Genomic DNA, 15,293 nt, shown 5'->3' on the forward strand with positions numbered 1-15,293 from the left:
TTTATTATTATGTTTAATATTATTAAAGTATTTGAGAAATATAAAACAAATATATATATTTTTTCTTCAAAAACCAAGGTAAAATGACCAGTATCAGATGCAAATTGTGCAAAAACCTTAACCTAAGACCATGGAGTGTCTGAGGATGTTGCCTTGTGATAATTCAGTCATTTTAAGAAATCCCATCAAGGTGTTTAAATGCTAAAATAATTTGGCACTAGTCTCTCTCTCTGTTAAACGTCATTCAATTATAGTAATGAAGGAAGTGATTATGCCCGTCTGTATACGACGATTTATAAACAAAAATACATTGGTATTGTATACATCATTGATGGGTCCCTACATATGCACAGTTGTGATATAAGCAGATCAGGGTCAATGTCATTTGCTTCAATGATCATCAGAGCAAATAATAATAATAACTTGTTTGCTAAAGCATTATATACGTTTCAAGCAGTGGGATTTTTCTGACTATAGTATCACAATGTCGACAGCAACTCATTACATGCTCAGGAAATTATTCAAACAACAGAGACTGAAATGTGACAGAGATGAGATGGCAGTGATCCATAACAGAGAATGCTTTAGACCACTTGGCCACTCAGGGCACCCAATAACTGAATGTACCAAACACTTTGATTACAAAACTCATGAAAATAGTGCACAAATGGTCACAAAAAATCAAATACAAGGTTGGTTGTTATAATAAAGTGTTCAAACCCAGCTGAGTTATAATAATAATAATAATGAGGACTTTGTATAGTGCCTAATCTTTAGAAGCTCTAAGCGCTTTACAACATTTAGACAACGACAAAACACATATAATGATATGATTACAAAAAACAGACACCATGAAATTAGAAAACAGAAAACATACTGAAAATATTTATGGTAAGGAAACATTATTAGGTCTTTAAGTCTGTTCTTGTAGTCGAAATAGGTCGAGTTTTAAGAGCACACATGAATGAGGTCACTGTGTTTGTGTATTAAGTTCAGTGGGCAGTTTGTTCCACGTTGCTGGGCCCTGGTATGCAAAAGAGCGTTGTCCATGTGACTTCATTTTTACAGTGGGAATAAGGAGAATGCTAGTGTCAGAAGAGGAGCGTAAGTATCTTGCTGGTGTGTACACATGGGTGATGTCGGATAGGTATACTTGATGTTATACATTACGATATACTTGGGATACTATTATCCACATACAATGGTTGGGTAACTTCACATAATGATAAAGACGAGTCTGTATCAGTTCGGTTTGTTTGTTTACTTTTTTCCACTTGGAATATATTTTTGCATTTTCAGCCAGGTGCAGATAGCGGTTGTACAGCTGTTGTAGCCTTGCTCAGAGAAAATAAACTGATTGTTGCTAATGCAGGGGATTCAAGATGTGTCATGTGTCGGAAGGGCAAAGCTGTGGACCTGTCATTTGACCATAAGCCAGAGGATGAACCTGAGAGGAACAGAATAGAGACAGCAGGAGGAAAAGTGACGCCAGATGGAAGAGTCAATGGAGGCCTCAATTTATCACGAGCATTAGGTAGAATTCTATTTCTGTTAAGAAATGCATACATGCCAACCATTACGCTCTTGGCATAATCATTATGCCATTTTTCACTAAATTACACTTCTGCATAACTATTCAGATTACACGTTTTTGGTATATCCACCTCCAAAAAATTAACATCCTGTTAATCCCACAGATCGTATTCTAGAAAAGACGGCTTGTTAGTAACTACAACATAAGGGTATGCTTGTCTAAAGACTTGCATGCACTTTCCTAACAGTATTATGTTCTATTTATAGCAGTTGACCTATTTCCAAGAAACATGCTAGTTTCTACTTTTGACCTCGGTTTCTATTTATGGCAGCTCTATGACTTATTTGGAGAGAACAGACTGGTTTTCTAACTTTTAATCTTTGCTTGCAGATTCTTTGTTCTAATTCATATCTGGTACAGAACCTTGAATTAGCTCGTTTTACTAACTCCATTACTAAGGTAACTTCTTTTTTTTACAGCAGAACATAATTGTGGAAACAAATTTTATAAATGCATAGTCGTTATCTACAGAGTTCTTAATAGAACACAGACTACCCATGTGGTAGAAGACTACATTGGTCCTTTGTTCGAACGGATGTTTTCTGATTCCAAAATTGAAGAAAATATGCATGTGCAAGAACAAAATCGTCTAATATTGTTAGGTGTTTAGCAGAAGATACTTCACTTAAAATTGCAGAAGCCATGAAAATTGGGCTGTTTAGTATTGCAACAGACAGGAGTAGTGAATATGACAAAAAGTTGTACCCAGTCTGTGTAAGAGACTTTGACAACAAAAAGGGAAAAGTCAGAGTGATCTTTCATTACCAGAATTAACAGTAGATTCCAGTGGAGAAAACTTTTATTTGCTTGATAATGCTTTGAATAAACATAAGTTGGCAAAACTGTATGGGGTTTTCAGCTGATACTGCATCAGTGATGACTGAAATTCATGAATTAGTTGAGTTTTAGATCTTGAAAAATATCTCCATTATTGTACATATCAGGTTGTCTCTGTCATATGATGCACCATGCTTCAGGAAAGGCTGCTGATAAATTAGAAGGAGAACTCCTGAAGTATCAGGTTGGCACTCTACCTGACAATGTACTTCATGGGGACAGAGTTGATTTTTTCATCTTATTTGCCAGCTAGAAGACACAATAACTGAAAGATATAAATTTCCTCTTTGTCAGGTTATGAAAGGAACATTGGTTCTTTACCATTCTAATGCTGACTGTGAGAGATTGTTCAGCATTGTTAACAAAAGTCGAACTGAATTTAGTTCCAGGCTCTGTAATAACCCAGCACTTAGTGTTCTACTGGTGTGCAAAACATAGTCTCAGCTGGTACAAAGTGTTTTGGAATGTAATATGAGAGTCTGTTGCTTTTTAAACCTCAAACTGTTAGATACGAATGTCCAGAGGGGTAAATAAATCATTTTGTACATATGCTCATTGAATTTTTATCATGTTATATGTGGATTACTCTTTTTCTGCTCGGATTACTTTTTTGTCCACTTGTATTACTTTTTCCTCGATAGGGGTTGCCATGTATACATTATGCGTATCCTTTGCGTAAAAAAATACACGTGGCAACAAAATGTTTGCATCAATTTTCTCCAGCATGCATCCCTGATGCACAAATGTGTGTAAAGGGAAATACTGGTATATGCATCTCCAAAAATGGAAACAAGACCAATGTTAGTTGTCTTTGGTGAAAAATAACTGGCATTTGTTGAAGTAATTCAGGCATCGGCAGACATGGATGAGTTAGAAACAAGAGCCAACTTGAGCTAATTGGGATGAGTCAGAAGCATCCCTGTCTCAATGTTTTTTTATTAGGTGAGATTTAGCTGTGCTGATACCCTTTGCTGACAATGCTGGTAAAGCAGGAACAGGTGGAACATTAATATCTGATTCCTGTTTAAATTTCATGTTCATATGAAGTGGATGTTGCTAGAGCCAAGTGACTTAAAATAGATTTTATTGTCAGTTAGAAACGGGAGGTTTTTGAACCTGGGATCAAGAGCAGTTGCTGTCCGGAAGAAATCCTTATTTGCTTCATACATGGTTGAAAGATCACTCCCAATAAGTGCTTTAATGACTTTAACCAATAATGAATTGTGACTGAACGGTGCCATAAGTGTGACCAAGTGTTGATTCTGTAGTTGCGTGCACAGCACTGTTGTGATTGTCTGCATTGGCTTCAAACGTGCCAATATTTCTTCGGCATGACTGGCAGTTTCTGACAAGGTGCTTGTATGTTTGTTCACATTGCAAACCTCTTTGCAGCTTAGTGCAGCATACATAGCCAGTTGTAGTTCAGAAACTTTTCAGTTGTGTCAGCTGTGTAGTTCCATCAAGTACAAACATACTTAGTGTGTTGTAAGTTCAGTAGCTTGATTTCATCTCAGATTGTTCCTGCAGCAACTGTACTGCAGTGAAAAAAGCAGCCAATTCTTCTGATTCTGCCAGTAAGTTTACTAACAGCATTGATTTTCAGGGCAGCTAAATTTAATGTGTGCATATCAGCCAATATATTGGTCACTTCCTGCTTCTGATGCTGCTGCAGCCATGTTGGAAGCATTCAGTTACCAGTGGAGGATTGGATGGAATTATCCATTCATTAACAGCTGACAACAGAACTGCAGCAGTATTTGCAACTTTGTGACTCTAAGGTTCAGCTTCTTTTTATAACACAATTCTGAAATATTCAATCATGAGAAATAAAACTTTTAAGTTATTGGATCATATAACCTGTTTGCTCTGGAAGTCCGCTGTTTTTTATCCAACTTAAGATGCTAGGGGAAAGCATTATTTTATTAAGACCTGCCAACTCGTGATTTTGGCATGAATTTCACAACTTGAGATAACGATTCTCTGATTCATACTGTAGCAATATGTCTGAATTTTTTTTAAAGCTTCATTAAATTTCCAAATCACTCACACTTTACACATTCTGTTTTAATGAATGTTTACCCCCATCAATCAATTTACGTGTAGTCCATATTGATCATCTGTAGTTGATCTTGATAATTACCTTAAGGGAGTGTCATGAATCATTAATTGCCAAACAGGTACGTGTATGTACAGGAATTGGTTTTCTAGCATACAGGATAGAACAGATGCAGTAATGTGATGATTATTCAATCTTTTTTTAGCAGATGGAGTCTATTTTCAGGTGATCACGTATACAAACAAAATAAAGATCTCCCACCTGAGGCTCAGATGATCTCGGCATTGCCTGACATAGAGGTGGCAACTATAACAGAGGAGGATGAGTTTGTAATATTAGCATGTGATGGTATATGGTAAGCAAATTTGGTAAAAGTTGTGAGTTTATACCTTATCATTAGGAAAAGTAATTACATAATTGTGGTGGAGACTTTTTTGGCACAGATAATTGGGTTAAGATTCCTGGAAATAAACACCATGGATTGACTTAAGCATGCCCAAACTTGATGCATTTTTACAGCATGATGCTCAGTGTCTGTCTGTTTGTGGTTTAAGAACAAGATTAATTGTTAAGTAATAAGAACATTTTTTAAAGAAATAAGTGCAGATTTAATTTTTAAAAAAAATACTTTATAGTCCATTCTGTAGATACATTACCACAGGCATTCGTTTTTGTCATGTCTTTTATTGAGAAATGTGGGTTTGCTGATGGTTGCTTAAGAGAGTAGCATCATTTCATTTTAAATTTTTGTGCAAGCCTATAGCTCGCTTTGTAGTAACCATAAGAAAGGTGGTAGGTGGTAGCCACCCAAAAAATGCAAAACATTTTTCAGTGGAACTGTTATTGATTTAGTTTCGTTCCTCTTAAAACTTGGTTATAAAATCAAAAAATTAATATCTTCAAATTTTTACTTCTGAAAATGCTAAATAATTTTGAGGTAAGATCCATGAATTTATTTTGGAATGACATTTTGCAATTGTCTTATCTTCAGGAACTTTATGTCTAGTCAAGAAGTCATTGACTTTGTACGAGAGAAATTGCAAGATCCTGAAAAGAAGAAGAAAATATCTTCGATATGTGAGGAGGTAAGAAAGCAAATATTTGTTGGTTGTATTTCATGTTGAAAGTTTCTAAAATGAGTTTTGTACTTTATACCTGATTATTAATGTGCACAGAATTATTTGAACATTGCCCTTGTATTGATGTGGGATTAATTATTTGAACATTGCCCTTGTATTGATGTGGGATTAATTATTTGAACATTGCCCTCATTGCGGTGGGATTAATTATTTGAACATTGCCCTCGTATTGATGTGGGATTTATTTTTTAAACATTGCCCTCATATTGCTGTGGGGTTTTCGTGGCAAGGTTATTTCACGCTAAAACACCTATCCTACCTCAAGATAGAAAATATTTGGATTTAATTTTCCCAAAATTTGTCTTTAGCAGTGCAGAGAAATTACTGAAAAATTAATTCAGTGGACATTTATTTTGCCTCTATTAACAGGTGTGATGTTGATATTCCTTCTGCTTGGTCCAAAACAGTCCTGATCTTCTCGACAAATTTTTCATTTAACACTGTTATTTGCAACATGCATTTTTCAAAAAGGCTGAAAGTAGATATCTGACCATGACTAAAAGTTCATACTATATTGACCATACATGTTTTTTGTCTTGTGAACTATATGGTGAGACAATGAGTAATACTTGTCTGTTCTAATCATTGCAGAGATGACATCATCAGTTTGAGCAGAGTTTCTCCAATTTTTCGGATGGAAAATCTGCAATCTGAATTAACATCACTTTCCTACAATTTTTGACCATGTCAGCTTCTTCCTAAAATAATGCTATAAAAGGCAAAATTTTCAAAGAAAATGTGAAATCATTGATTACATTTCTTTTAACTGGTACATTTGCTTTATTTTGTCATTCTGCTTGATACACTAGAAAAAAAATGTAAAGCCATTTTGTATACTTAATGTTAATGGGAAAAAAGCATTTGAAGAAATTTTTAAAGAATGAGTCACACTGACCCAAATTAACTTGGTCAACTGCTCGTGCATTAGCAAGGTGGCAGAATCTGTCAGGTGATCCGTCTTTGCCCACATTGTCCCCCAAAATTGTGAGTGGAAACCTTAACCCAAAAATATCAAAGGAAGGTTAATAAAAAGTTAAACAAGAAAATATTAAGTCTGTGACTGAAAAGTTTTTGTTGATCCATGGTTCTCAATATTTCACTGAAGTCACACGAAGCATGTGAAACATTATTCTCTGCAGCACTTGGGTATATGTGTAAATATACTTTCAAATTAGATCACACTGGTTCCTTGCTCATTTCTGCCTCCAAGATGTTTATACAAGTCACTGTATCTCTTAAAATTCATTTTAGACTCGGTCTGCCTGGTTTGGAAAGGGGGGCGAGTGTAGATTAACTTGGTTCAGAGATGAAAAATAGTGTTCCGGGTCTCAGGCTTAAGAAATGCTAAGCCCTAGTAAAGACAAACTTTTTGTATGGCTTTTTCTTTCTTATTTTCAGATGTTTGACCACTGTCTAGCTCCCAACACAATGGGAGATGGAACAGGGTGTGATAATATGACAGCCATCATACTAGTGTTTGACCACCCATTGTCCAGCCAGGTTAAGAGAGGAGCAGATGATGTGGAAACTGGTCCTGAAGAATCACAGCCAGAAAAACGACCGAAGATTGAGGTTGACTGTGAATCCTGATCCAGGATGAAACTTGAGTTGTTTGTTTTGTGATAAAATGTGAGATCTTTCTGGATGTGGTAACAATGTTGGCTCATGTATTACAGCATGACAGTAGTCTACAGACTTTCAGGCTGTAAATGAGAGAGGAATGAATTGTGTGGATATAAAATGACTGAAAGTTATTCCATCTTTGGGATGTGTATGCCACAGTAGGATATAATCATTGTGTCTTGTAATACATGAAATGCAGGTGGTCACTTGGGATTGTTAAGGAGGAGTTTTATACCAAAGAGCATTGACAGGTATCAAAGACATAAATTGCATGGTTGTCGATTCCTTTGTAACCTGAAATCATCTTCCCGTAAGATAACATAGGTCTGGTGTAGAAACTTTACACTGAGGAATGGAACTTGGTTTAGAAGAACATTTATCTTGATTTAAATTACTGTAAAATAACCACATATATTACAAGATCCTTGCTTATTTGCATTTATAATTATGAGTCGAAGATATAAGACTTTTTTATTCAGGAATTTCAACTTTTCAGGCTTTGCAGATAGTCTGCCTATCTTGCCTTTTTAATAGGCACCAAGGCATTGAGCCAGGTTGATGTTTTAATTAGAAAAAATTCAGCATAAAGTTACTTGAAAATATTTTTAAATTCACATCTGTTGTTAAACATTTCTTACATATGTATTCTTTGATGGTTGATATTTAGGCAAAGACCTGGAATGTACAATTTTTAAGTAAAGTGCATGTTTCATTTCTTTTGTTATTGTTTGCTTCATTGTTCATCTGTAATAGAGATACAGCGGTCTAGCTAGGATTTGGGAAAAATAAGATTCCCATTTTGAAAAGTTGCAGTCCCCTCCCAGAAGCATATTGGGCTAACCTGAAGTGGCAAAATTTCCAGATGAGTAGAACCATTGGTTGCAACGGAGTTAAATTTTCTAAATTCTTTATACCACTGACATATAGCTCTTGTTTGTACATTAGAGTGAGACTGAATTGTCAGGTAAAGGAAAGTTGTTATTCCAAGCACTAAGTTAGACATCACACACTTTCTTACACTTGGTTACTGTTCCCTTCAAACTATCGGTTCTAGAAACTTTAGCACTCCAATGAATCTCATTACAATCTTTGTTAATTTGCCGTTTAACCCCAAAATGATTATCCAGATTTACAAACAGCACTTAATATAAGTTTCAATGTATCTCGATTTCGAGGTCACTTGCACTACATATTCGGCTAAACTTGGAAACGAACACATTAATGAAAACTAAAGTTCCTGTGATGTACTATTATAATGACCACATGTTCATCACTGGGTCTTTCAACCTCTGAATTTAGTCACTGTAAATATCAACACATTTTCTCATCAGTCTGCAGCTAGTCAAAGTCTTTGAACTTGCCATCCAGCTACTGCGTCATGTTCACCTGCTGTACTCCAACAATGACAACGTGTACATCTGGGGATCTATCAGCCACTGAATTTTCTCATTGTAAATATCAGCACAGGTAAGATAATCAATTGATCAGCATGATTTCCCACTTAGCCAGTGCTCGAATTAGGACTGGCAAGCCTTTGAATTTGCCTTTCAGCTATTAGGTGCATACAGAGGATTCCTGCATAAGTGATTTTGTGCATGCCAGATAAAAGATTTGTGTCCAGATACAAGTGACTTAAGTGTTTCCAAGACCTGGGGTATATCATGTAGGTCCTTCACAGTGATGACTTCCCAAATTGACCACACACACGTACACACACATATCCTTTGTCTTGTTATGGTGTATGCATACAGTTTGAGTAGCTTGTTATAGCAAATACTTTGCATTAACCTGACATTCTCTTGGACCTTTCATTTTTATACAGATGATGCCAATTTGCCGTCAGATGTGGTGCTGTTGCAAAAACAGAAAAACACTAGTTCTTAAAAATGTGTTTTAGACAGAAGAATTTGACCAAATTTAAAAGTCTTTGGTGAACACCTTTAGTATTTATACAAATACAAATAGAACTGCTGTTACTAAAAGCAACTGCTCCAGTGGCCTAAGGGGTTGGAGCGTCTGCCTCTGATGCGGGAGGTTGTGGGTTCGATCCCTGGCCGAATCTTACCAAAGGCTTACAAAAATGGTACTAACAGCTGCCTCGCTTGGCACTCAGCATTAAGAGGCTAGTGTTAGGCCTGGTGTCAGGTTATTTTTACTGCAGACATTGTAGCAATATGACTGAATTTTTTTAAAAGCAACTTTAAAAATCCAAATTACACACACACTAAAAGCAGCTGCTCTGGTGGCTTAAGTAGTTAGAGTGTCTGTCTCAGATGCGGGAGATTGCAGGTTCAAACCCCATACCAAAGACATACAAAATGGTACTAGCAGCTGCCTCGCTTGGTGCTCAGCGTTACTAGATTGTGTTAGGACTGGTAAGCCTGGTGTCGGGATAATATGACTGGGTGGGACAATGTGCGGTGTGATGCTCCAGTGCTAGACATCGTTATAAACTGCCACATTGCAGACATCATAGCAGTATATGGTTGATTTTTTTTTTTAAAGCTATGTTAAAAATCCAAAATTTCTCACAGACACACACGCACAAAGTAGAAATATGCTTGCACAATATTATCAAACAAAAAAGGATGAGCCAAGTGTGACTAACCTTGACACAAAGCATCAGGTCATAAAAGCTTTTCTGTATTGGACAAAGGACATTGATGTGGGGGAAAAAAATGAAGAAACTAGAAAACCTTTCAAATGTATTTTAATAACATGGAATCAACAGAAGTTAAGCAGAAAACATCCTGCTTGCCCAGATATTGTTGGTTAGCTGCTTCAAGCATTAGACTGTTGGGTACATGTCAGTCAATGAGCTTGGCCCTACTAGGGCCCTTATTGACACATTGCTATGACACTTGGTTAACATTGTCGTCGCCATCACATGAAGATGTGCACATTGTCAGATCGCAGTTAATGAGAGTTATATAACCCTTTTTGACTTGCTGCTGAAGACAAATAGAATCTTCTGACTGTTGGTTTCAAGATCTCAATGGATTGCCATAAAACTTGGAAACTCACAAGATGCACATGTCGAAAGTTCACCGTGCTACTGCAAATTTTAGCTCAGCTGTTCATAAACTATAAAAGCTTGTGCTTTCAGTCTATTAACACAAATTTGTTATTGCTGCTTTTGCTCAACTACATGGAGGATTGCCATCAATTTCAGACACATTTATCCCATGATCTGGTTGATCTTAAATGAAAATGGTGCTGCTTGGACAGCTATTATGGTCACTAACTGCCATCTTGAAAATTTTGTTGTCACTACTCCTTCTGAACAGTCATTACAATATGGGGTTGTCACTAAAATACTTCGTAACATGTCGAGTTAGTTTTACATGAAAATCATGCCAATCTGAATCCACTATGGCCACCGTGGCAGCCATCTTGAAAATATTATTTACTGCTTTTGAACGGAAAGTCATTCAGACATTACCTTTTCATTGAAAGACTGCTTATGTTATCTAATTGGTCCAAATAAAATTGTTACCACTCTGATTTCCAGTATCCTGAAAATGTTATTGTTACTACTACTGAATAAAAAAGATAGCCTTGGGGCTCTATCACCATAATTATAATGTCTAGGGGAACCTAACTGAAAAGAATGCTGCTTGCATATCAGCAGCCATCTTGAAATTCTTATTATTGCTACTTGTGAATGAATGGTTATATCAGCATGAGGGTTTCAGTAATGCATAATCTGTTGCTATTGTGTAGCTTTCTCTTTTCTGGACAGAAAATGCCTTAAGCCATATGGTTAGAATTCATAATCCGATAGGGTGACTTAATGGAAAGATCGAACGTCTATCCTGTGACCCAGGCCCATGTGCACTTGTCCTTATTCTTTTCAGCTGCCACCATGATTACAGCAATTTAAATTACTCTTTGAGGAAAACTGCCTTGGCCATGTGTCGTATGTCACAAATTGAGCATATTCATTAGGTGCATTTTTACACTGAAATTACCATCATATTGGGTATTATTTCTGTTAGGATTTCTCTCTCTCTCTCTCTCTCTCTCTCTCTCTCTCTCTAAAATAATTATTGGCATCTTTTGGTTACATTTATTAATCTTGCATTAGGTTCACACACAGATCCCAGTCTTTTGACAATAACTGTATGTCTTTTTTCTAGCATGATTTTGGACTTTATATTGATTCTGTTTGTTTTAATACTGTTTGAATTGTCAGAATTTTATTCCATTTAATCTGACTTTCTCCATTTTTATTCTTCATGAGGAGATTGCACATTAGATTTACTTTCAGTCGTATGTTAATTTGGGAGTAATATTCCATGTTATTACATTATTAGGATCTTTTCTAGCTGGTCTTTTCCTGGTTTTCATATCCAGCACTCAGAATACAGTATTGCTGATTTTATTTGTCATTGAAATATCAGCACTGAGTTCTTTTTATCCTGTACTCACCATAAGCACCACCGACTTAATTGTTTAAAGCATCAGGATTGTCTGTGTATTAATTTATTTAATAGTGAGGACACCAGAGCAGGCAAGATTTTTATGTTTAAAATGCACAGACACAAGAAAGTCTCCTGGGAAACAGACCCCACCTGTACAGCTTGTTGAAGTTGTAGGAGGACAGATGGTTGACCTTCTTTCAGTCTGGAGTCAACCCAGGTTTAGGACCTCGCTGAAGATATACTGACTTACAAAGGGAGGAAAAGGGCCCCCCTAATTCATCAGGATTGTCTGGTTTTTCTATTGCCAAATCCCTTTTAGGATTGGAAAAGTCTTGTTGAGATGCATAAGACTCATAGGCCCCCTCCTAAGGGAGGTAATGAGTCGAGTCACTCCCTCCCATGAGGGAGGAGCAGCACCATAACCAATCGTGGTATCTCCCTCTTTCCTGTAATGCCTTGGTCCATCCTGATTCTGTAGTGATGAATTTCAGGTCCTTGGCCCAAGGTAAAAGAGGTAGATTTAGCAGTCTTTGAGCTGTCATCATATGAAGTGGTAACAAAAAGGATGAAAGCATACCTTTTTGCCCTAGATGCCTGAGGAGGGATGAGTCACTCATACCTGTCAAGTGTCTCCTAGGGACAGTCCCTTGCCTGTGCACAAGGAGTTACAGGTTGGGGTCCCTCAACCCCCAAGTTCCCCCTGCAACAGTGATATTGAGTCACAAAATCATGCCTCTCAGGAGTGAGAGTAGGGCACAAATGTTCTGTTGTTTCTGGTAGAATACAAAGTATAACAGGTAGCAGTCCTTTGGTTGAGTCCCTTATCTCCTTCCAACCATCAATCAAGGCAGCAGAAGAGGAAGATTTCTGGTTCTTTAAGAAGGCACTTAATTAGTTTTTCCCTGTATCTGTGTCCCAAGCCTTCAGCCACCAAGGATGCTAAAAAGCAGAATCATCCTGACTGTCCATGGGGTCAATCAGCAAAATTCTTGAAAGACAAAGGCAATTACTCCCTCACATGCTATTTGTCCTTCCGTCAGATCCCGTTGGTATGAAGCTAAAAAAAATTTTTCTGAGGATTGCTTAGGTATCGTCGATAATGGTAAGACCTGCCCCCCTGCCATTCCATCAGTTAAATCTTGCGTGATTTAAGGAAGAAGTGTACTCCCTTCCCCAAAAGAGTGTTGCTGATACAATGGTGTTGGCAACCATATATATAGATGCCAGCCATTATGTTTTTTTCTTCACAAAATTGTTTTACACAAGTCTATATATGTATTAGGCTTTTTTGGTTCATTAAAACTTTTTTAGAAAGTAAAGTAATAAAAGAAAGGTTTTGTCATTTTTATAATCTCTTTAATTCCAGTCTGTCAATTTGAGAATATTCATAAGAAGAAGACTGCTGTATAAGAGTACTTTACTTATTTGCTATTTGTAGCAACTGTATATGACGCATTTCCAAAAAAAGTTTTCTTCAAATATGAACATTGCCACACAAATTGATCATCAAGCTAATGGATCAGTATATTTTTAAAAGGAAATGGCTCCATGTTTTATGGCGTGAGTTGTGGTTGTTGTATAATGGAAAATGCTAGAGCAGATGGATATTAACTTTAATGTGATATCAGAAAAAGGGACAAAAACACCGCTTTACAAACTGTAAAAGAAATAAATGGGAGCAAAGTAATACATTACTCTGAGCACATGATCATGCTCATTGCAGAATTCAGTTCACAATCATACAGTGACATGTAGCCTAGTTATAAACTGAGTGCTGAATTTAAATAATTGTTCAGTATATTTTTCTTGGGGTGGTGGTGGTGTGCATGAGTATATCATCTTCCTGATTTTACTGTCACCAGAAGAATGTTGCGAGTCATTATCAACTTTTCTACAAGAGAGCTGTTTCAGGATGGAGACCACAGCCACAGAAATGCAGTAACTGCTGACTGGGCAGTCTTCATCGACCTTTACAATGCATACCTTCATATCCTTGTCATTCCTGTTCAAATGAAGTTCCTCAATATTTGCTTACATGGGAAGATCTACCAATGACATTCTCTGTCATTCAGTCTGGCCTCCGCATCCAGAGCTTTTACACGTCACCTAAGTAGTGGCTATTCACAAAAGGTCAGAAGGGATTCTGTCCAGTATTTCAACAACTGATTGATCTACAATACTCATTTTGAGTCTTAGGCTAGCTCTCACTTGCTATTGATCAGCAGTGACCAGGATGTGTCTTTTCTCCTTCAAATACATTTCCCGATCACAATAATGTTGTGAATATAAGACCTCCTAATTTCTGAATCGAGTCCTCCTAAAGACAAAAATCTATTGCTGTCTATAAAATACTGACAAATGGCATTGCCACATATAGGTAGTGCTAGTTTAAAGCTTTCTCTGTGAACTGGGCAGATGTAGTTCACCTCACCTCCTGAAAACCAGTTGGATTTAGTTTTGTCTTAATCCTTCCTTTGAGGATTACATTATTTTCAGATTCATTCTATACATGGTATACTTTATTTTTTAAATTTCAACAAAATTTGTGAAATTTCTTCACCTACATTGACTTAGTCTCTGGTTTTCTGGCTGCATGGTTCTCACAGCTACATTGCAATGGAAAAAAATTGTAGCTCTTGTTTCTGTGCAATTTTATACACCACTAGCATAGTGGGCATTTCCGACATGATTACCGTATATTATTGTTTCTTTTTTATCCTTTTGTCATTTAAGAATGTAACAATGATGACAAAGTGTATAAAGTGCATAGAATTCAAGGCCATCATGGATTCATGTAATCTGTGCATCGCATGTACGAAGTGCCTCATCAGAGGTACCATAACAACCTTATAGAAAACTGACATGCCTTGTCTGTACCGTTTGGTATAAATTATACAGAAGTAGCTCTTGATCACAACCAGGATGACCCACACTCAGAGTTTGGGGACTAACCTAATGGTAGCTCACACTCAAAACCCCAACAGAGGGGAGCGAGTATAGTTTTACAGCATCTATAGAGGAAAAGTATCAGGTGTTCACCTCTTCTTCTACACCGACATAAATGATCATGGCCTCGGTCAATATTTTCTTATACTACAGTAGCATACATGCCAATCGTTACGCTTTTTGCATAATCGTTATGCTTTTTTCACTAAATTATACCTTACGCTTAAACGTATATGGATTACGCTTTTTCTGTATATCCACCTTTTTAAAAAAATTTTGTTTTCTCGTTTTTATTAACATCCCATTAATCCCACAGACCGTATTTTAAAAAAGATGGCTTCTACGTAACTACAGTATAAGAGTACGCTTGTCCGTGCACTTTCCTAAAAGTATTATGTTCTATTTATAGCAACTATCCTATTACCCAGAAACATGCTGGTTCTACTTTCAAACTTTCGACCTCATATTCTATTCATAGCAGCTGTATGGCTTAGTGAGGAGAGAACAGACTGGTTTTCTAATTTTTAATCTTTACTCGCAGATTCTTTTTTCTACTTTATATTTAGTACAGAATTTGGCGCTAAAAAGTATATTTTTTTTAGTCGATGAGTGTGAGAACAAAAATATCTCCTTTCAAATAATTTCACATATGGATTAGAAAAAGGCCAAAAATA

The 15,293-nt window shown here is 36.6% G+C and overlaps 1 protein-coding gene across 1 annotated transcript in view; it reads left to right on the plus strand.

The window, feature by feature from the left end:
* LOC149807661 (protein phosphatase 1G-like) overlaps window positions 1-7,965 on the plus strand; it is a 30,350-nt gene extending 22,385 nt beyond the window's left edge. The window contains exons 7-10 of the mRNA XM_089969386.1: window positions 1,300-1,534; window positions 4,713-4,842; window positions 5,479-5,572; window positions 7,025-7,965. Of these exons, the coding sequence (XP_089825512.1) occupies window positions 1,300-1,534; window positions 4,713-4,842; window positions 5,479-5,572; window positions 7,025-7,216 (651 nt within the window). The 3' untranslated portion in view covers window positions 7,217-7,965. The remainder of the gene's footprint in view (window positions 1-1,299; window positions 1,535-4,712; window positions 4,843-5,478; window positions 5,573-7,024) is intronic.
* The last annotated feature ends 7,328 nt before the right edge of the window (window positions 7,966-15,293 follow it).

This window comes from Sinohyriopsis cumingii, chromosome 1, assembly GCF_028554795.1.
Source record: "Sinohyriopsis cumingii isolate HCF-2022 chromosome 1, ASM2855479v2, whole genome shotgun sequence".
Taxonomy (NCBI): domain Eukaryota; kingdom Metazoa; phylum Mollusca; class Bivalvia; order Unionida; family Unionidae; genus Sinohyriopsis; species Sinohyriopsis cumingii.